General features: G+C 28.4%; 1 protein-coding gene across 14 annotated transcripts in view; it reads right to left on the bottom strand.

The window, feature by feature from the left end:
• LOC111637249 (endophilin-A-like) overlaps window positions 1-7,279 on the bottom strand; it is a 124,135-nt gene that overhangs the window by 34,875 nt on the left and 81,981 nt on the right. For all 14 annotated transcript variants that reach the window (XR_002758654.1, XR_002758656.1, XR_002758658.1 and 11 more), the window contains exon 2: window positions 1,010-1,129. Coding sequence is in view for 1 of the 14 variants with exons in the window: in XM_023382692.1 (XP_023238460.1) it covers window positions 1,010-1,054 (45 nt within the window). In the remaining 13 variants the exon portion in view is untranslated. The remainder of the gene's footprint in view (window positions 1-1,009; window positions 1,130-7,279) is intronic.

The raw sequence follows: 7,279 nt of genomic DNA, 5'->3' as shown, positions 1-7,279 counted from the left end.
ACAAATCGGAAAAGTTTCAAAGCTAGGAAAATGGATACCACATGAACTGTCAATAGCTAACTGACAACAACGTCAACTGCTCAACTCCAAAGCTTCAACTGGGAAATTTTACCTCATCCACCATATTTGCCAGATATTGCTCCCAGTGATTATCATCTTTTTCGGAGTTTGCAGAATTTTTTAAAAGGAAAAACTTTTGAGGATGAGAACAATGTAAAAAAGGCTATTTCTGAATATTTTGATTCAAAACCAAAATCATTTTACAAAGACGGGATTAAAAAGCTACCATCAAGATGGCAAGAAATTGTACAAAATAATGGTGAATACATTATAGATTGAAATAAAATTTAATTAAAATTTTTTGTTGCTTTTTTTGTAGATAAAAATGCGCATGAACTTATGGACTGACCTGATATATCATAATTCGAAAAAATATTTTGTTTTACACAATAAATATTTATAATATAGAATATTAATATCATTTTTATTTTATAAAAATATCTTAAAATAAAGCCACACATAAGATTGGTATGGCTTTATACTAATGAATCGGGTTTTGAGAGATGTTTATGTAAATATTTTAAAACATGTAACCAAAAAAATCAAATAAAATTGTGTTAAAGTAAATCTTTAGCAGAGCAAATAATAAATGAACAACAAATGATACACACAACATGCCGTGTTCATTGTACAAGACTCGCAGTCTCTCTATTTAGCAAAGTTTCCAGTTCTTACAATACAATAAACTGGATCAAAAGTATGTCCGTATATTGCTGACCAATGATAAAATACAAGAAAATAAAAATAAAATTTTGATTAACACTTCATTATGATAATCATTCATAATTATCACTTTAACAAATTGTAATAAAAGTCACATATGAAGAGCATATTAAAATTTGAAATAATTATACCTAAAACACAATTTTAATTAAATCCATCATCATTAATTTAAGAGCTGTATTGTTTTTATAATTAATACATAAAAATTGACAAATAGAGTTTTTACCTGATTAGCTTTATTAATTTGTTTCCTTAATCCTGCAAATGCCATGTTTAACTACTTTTTATTTTTTGATTATAGAAGAAATTCAATCTAATATTAATATTTAGGTGTTCCTATGGAGTGCTGAAATAGAAAAAGTTTAGAATAAATAAATGTAATAATTCTTAAGAATTATTAGGAAATTTATTAAAGTAATATTATCATCATCAATTGTAACTTTTGCCAAATCAATTTCTGAATATAATAAACCTTTCCAAGTTTTTACTGAGTTCTTCCTTTTGAAGGGAAAAGAGAGTAAATAAATTAGAAAATTTTAATAATATTTTAAAGTATATATTAAATAAAGAATTTTATTGTAAAAATTGATAAATATTTCATTAAAGTTAGAAATATTTAACAATGTGGTAACTACTTTTAATATTGATTATGCTAAAATTTAACTTAACAGACTATTAACTGTAACCTTTGTAAATGAATAATTAATTATTCATTTGAGTGTTGGTATGGAGTGTCTTTTACCATCATAACCTTTGTAAGTTATTGTCATGATAACGAATAATTTAATTACTGCAGTCTGTATTTTAAAAAGCCAACATTTTTTCATTTACCTATCTAAAATTATTTTTCAATTTTTTTTGAGATAAAATACCAAAACTACAACTTTTAAGTTTATGTAATTTTATATTAATATTTTTAAACATGTATTTAAACATTTAAATTTTCATAAATAATCAATGAAGTATTTTTATTATAAACAATAATATGTAAATAAATTCCAATACAATTTTTAAAGTTGAAAATTAAATTTAAAGTTAAGTCACAATATGTAAAGATATTCTGAAAGTGGTCAAATTGTTAAATTTTTTTTCCCTAATAATGAAGGTCCATTACAAACTTAAATACTTAATAAGAAACTTAAAAAGATAAAAAAAGAATATTAAATTATTATTTAATAGATGTTTTTTATCACTTCAAATTTCTTCAATTTAAATTTTTATATCATCTAATAACCTTAAAGTACTAGATATATTTCTTAATAGTCAAAGAATAAATATTGATTTCTAAAAAATTTGAATAGTTTGATTAAATTAGAAATAGCTTTATCACAGAGCAAAGTTTATAATCTATTTACTTGATAAAACATAGCTGCTTCAATTATATAAATTATTAAGGATATAGTTACATTATACAGTAAATAATAAAGTATAAAAATATTTTTGAATAATAAAACACACTAAATATACTTTCTTAGTATTTAAATTTTTATCATTATTTCCTCAATTCTACAACAGTTTTTTTTAAAATCAATTTTTACTTGTCCAAACCAGAAATGAATCTTATATTGCAAAATACAGATGGTCTCTTACATTTGCAGTTCAAAACAAAAATTAGTAATCATTATGAGTGGACTCGTGGTGCATTAAGTGTCATTAATAGAAGTTTTGGTTATGATACTCAACAGACATCAATTCAAATGTGTTTTACTGGTAATAAATGCTTAATTTAAATCCCCTTTTAATGTTTAAAATGCCTTCATGACGACATTATGATGCAGAATTGAAATGTATAGTTATTGTATATGCAAAAGAACAGAAAACAGCAGCTAAGCATTATCTGTTTCGGCATTTATATTGTTTTTCTGTTAATTTTATTATTATATGTATTAATTTTTATTAAGATGTTTGTCAACAAAACTTGATAAAACTGAATACAGTCGACCCCCCCATAACATGGTAGATACGTTCCACTTTATAAGAATTTCACGTTGTAAGAATCCTTAAATACACGAGTCAATCACAACCCGGCACGTGTGCAGTTTACAAACTACAGCTGTTTTAATTTTTATGGAAGAAAACCTTTCATCGATTCTAGACTAATTTGACTCAACATTTCCAAAACACGTATAATTTTTTGGGAATAATCCATATAAACTATGCTATAAACAAAAAATTGTAGGATTACTTACCGAGTGTGCACCGTTCAACGACAACCATTGCTTAAGCTTGTTTTCGTTGCGGAGCAGCGCATCAAACGGTGGGCACGTTTTCTGATAAGTTATTTTTCTGCGAAAAATTCGCTGAACTTTCGAGATCATTAATAGAAATAATTTTTATGGCCGTTGAATAAGAAATGTTTTTTTCACAGGAAATGTATAAAATTACAGTACTGTATTAGACTTACAGTACCTAATTTATATACTGTACAGACAATAGTAAACTCAACTTACCCGCCTAAACTCTCCATAGCGTGTAAGTAGTTTGGTGCTCGTCCACTATTGGTCCAGATTCAACCAATCCTGTCACGACATGAGTCAGCAATGACGTTTTACTGCATTTTACGAGTCTCTTTTAGCATCTTTATATGAATATGGTCGCAATTTTTTTGCCGCGATATACGAATCCACATTATATGAACCCGCGTTATAGGGGAGGTCGACTGTATATAAATTTTTTTCCTTCATAAAAAAGAACCTTTAAAATTTTATTTCAAAATTACATGTTTTAGAATTAATGGCACCTTCAAATTGAATAAATATGGTAACATTACATTTTGATCTGCTAAGCAGTAAATGTTTTCTTTGCATGTCATATTTATATTTATAACAAATACAACTACTGAAGAATTTATTTGAATAACTTCCATTATTATTATTTCTATTTTTATAAAACACCAGCTAAATCTTTATNCAGTTGAAAAAGTTTAAAAAAAAACATACAAAGCAATAACATGACACAAAAAAAAAAATATATATATAGAGCAGAGAAATATAAAAAAACACAGATAATATACATTCATTAAAAAACATATAATCAGCAATATGCTTAATAAAAAGTGTAATTGTAAAAAGCAAAAAAGTAGGGATAAAAGATAATAAGATAAATAGAGTTAATACAGTATATACTGTATATATTCAGAGCCGGCCCTACCATAGGGCAAAGGAGCAGCCACTCCAGACATTAAGTCCTAGGGGGGCACCTCAGTAGTAAAGAAAATTAAAGGGTATAAATTAGGGGCAACTAAGGGGGCGCCATAATAGGATCTCGCTCCATCCTAAAACTTGCCTCGGGCCGGCACTGCGAGGGATCCCACAATCCCACGCGCGCGAGAAAATACAAGATGGCTGCGGAACACGTGTCCGGCTATCGATAGCGAAATAAAAAAGATATTGTATTTCGAGAAACAATGACATCTGTCTCTTATTATAATAATACCTAATGATAAAATAAACGATTTAAAAAGTTTTTTCTTGAGAAAAAGTCATANTATATTTTAATATATTTTTTAAAAGAAACAAAACCACTGAGAAATATTACGTGTGTTTAACAATGGGTTCGGAAAACTTTGAAAATGTTAACAACGGGTTCGGCCGAACCTGTGCGAACCCGCTGAATATCACCACTGTATATATATATATAATATATATATATATCTAAGATTATATATATCTTAGATATATATATATATCTAAGTTTAAAAGTTTAAAAAAGAATCCATATTATTATACCACTATAATCATAATTATTATTTTTCTTTTTAATTTTTTTTACTATTTTATCTTTTATCCCCACTTTTTTGCTTTTTACAATTACATTTTTTATTAAGCATACTGCTGATTATATTTTTTTAATGATTGTATATTATCTGTATTATGTTGGCACACTCACTTATAATGAGCAAATTTTTCATGGAGTAAACATTCCATTGGGCCCATGTTATCAACTATCTATGTGACAATGACAAATAGAAATGAGGGGTATGTATACACAGTGTTATGGGTATTTCTTCCAGGGATTCTTAAATTTAGCCAAAGTTATAGAATTAGACTGCTAAAATATTTTAAAAAGAGAATTTGATCAAAAAATTTAATTCTTTTGAAAAGATCTGGAAGTCTTACTCTAGCACATTTGGGTTACTGATTTACAGTAGGTTACTAAGCTTATTTTTTGGTGTTTATCTATAAAGTTTATAAAGTTCTCTTACTATTTTAGCAAGAGGGGTATCCATGAACCAAATGGGGAGACAACAGTAAATTTAATTTTGAATTACATATATTCTATTCGTCTTTAAGATATTAATAAAACAAAATAATTGCTAAAGTAATTTAAGGTGCAAGTTTGCCATCCTGATGTTCTCTCTCCAGTTTTAGTATTTTCATTATTGTAATAATGAATCTCAATTTATCCTCAGAAGAGTATAGCTCATATGTATATGTTATAATGTTAAGTAAAAATATATAATGTGTATATATAGTATCTTGAGAGCCAGAAAAACCTGTAATGTGATAAACATTTTTGAAAATACCTAGAAAATCCCTAGAAATTTGTTTCCCAAAAACATTTATCACATTTATTATAGTGAGAACTGTTATTTAATTTAAATAATTGCTCCATTAAAAAAACCTTCAAAAATGTTAATTTTTATTGAATTTTATTGTTTTGAAAATATTCACCCAAGCACATGTACTGTACCAAGTGTCCAAACCTGTAGTTCCTCTTGTACTGAGCTGGATTACTATCATAAGGATAGTTATGGTCAGTGGTGATATTCAGCAGGTTCGCACAGGTTCGGCCGAACCCGTTGTTAACATTTTCAAAGTTTTCCGAACCTTGTTAAACATATGTAACATTTCTCAATGGTTTGATTCTTTTAAAAATATTAAAATATACGTATTATACTCTGTAACACTACTAAACTAGAGCCTTCCGATGCACTATTTGAGCGAAAAAAAAAATTGTTAAGGAAAAGTTTTCTGTTAGCGAACCCTTTGTTAAATATTTCGAATGTCATCACTGGTTATGGTACATGTGCTTGGACAAGTAGCCAGTGGTGCAAAGCTACAATCTGTGAGATTATGACTGAATGCCTCTAAATCAGAATACCCTATTCATAATGTTGACACATTTTATATAATTCTGAGATTCTATTTCAGTCTTTCCTTCTGACATCAAATAAATTATGCCTACTTCTAAGTTTTGAGTGTTTTTTCCTGAATGGCAGCAACAAGGTCTGATGTGTGAGACGATGAAGCAGGAAAAAATGAGATTCAGTTGGAATTGATTCACTCAACACAATTTACTACATTTAAACATTTAAGAAATGACATGAAAGTTGGTATAACACATTACACAGGGTATTCGCATTTTGTGGCGTGAGTGAGATTACAAATTTTCAGTACCTAACAAAATCAAAACTAAAATCTCTGTTGAGGATCTTTGGAATGTAGTCCTTCAGTTAGCAGTGAGCAAGAGAAGTAGGGGGGATGATGAGAAATCTGAGAGCACAGAAGAGCATGAATCCAAAAGAGGCACACAATCAGATCAGAACATTTGAAAAAACAGGCAACAACTGACTGGAATTGGAATTGGTTGTTCCTCATCATATTCAAAGCAGCAAATACCTTAGAAGTGACCAAGAATTGCAGAAAAGGTGTCACTACCAACCTGAGAAAGTGTAAGTTGATACTTTCTTGAGTCAGAAAGTTGACATATATTAGCTTCTGATGAAATCATTCTTGAGTTGTTTTCCTTTTACTTGTTCAATTCTTACATAATCATCAGAAAATAAATTTTCTTGTTTTGTTCAAACCCAAGATTAAACACATTTACATAATATAGCTAATACTAACAGAAATAAATTTCATTTATTAAGAAAACAAATATATTTATTACAAAACTAATCTTTAAAAACAAAAACTTCCCAATTCTTAGAATTAAAGCAATCTAAATTATCTACAAAACTGAAAACTGGCAACATTTTGTACAATCTATACTAATATTATAAAGAGGTAATGTTTGTAAGTATGTACTGTACATAAGTTTGTTTGCAGCAGGTAATCTCCGAAACTACTCATCCGATTTCAAAAATTCTTTCACCAATATTTAGAATGGAACCTCGGGGTGGACATAGGCTATATATTATTCCGTTAAACATTCACATAAATTAAAAGATATAATCTAGGTTAAGGCTTTTATGTCCAACAGATGGCGCTACAAGTACGACGCCCTAAGTTTGCTTTTCTGCGAGGCATTACGCTTTTTTGTGAGGATGAACTAAAGTGGATCATCTTCTATCTATCTATATAAATAAAAATGTAATGTTCTTTTGTTCCTACCGATTTCTTTGAAATTTTGACACAACGCTGCATTCGAATACGCGCGTGTTTTTATATAAGATACGTGTCGAAATTCCCCCTCACTGAAGGGAGATGGTTAGGATTAAGGCTTACTGTGAAGAACTCTGCTTCTATTTATACTATTTTAGATGCGGTTTTTT

Source organism: Centruroides sculpturatus, unplaced genomic scaffold (genome assembly GCF_000671375.1).
Source record: "Centruroides sculpturatus isolate CEXI.00-Female unplaced genomic scaffold, Cexi_2.0 scaffold1137, whole genome shotgun sequence".
In the NCBI taxonomy this organism is placed as follows: domain Eukaryota; kingdom Metazoa; phylum Arthropoda; class Arachnida; order Scorpiones; family Buthidae; genus Centruroides; species Centruroides sculpturatus.
Note: the sequence above shows the minus strand (reverse complement) of the source record. Positions and strands in the feature narration are given on the sequence as shown.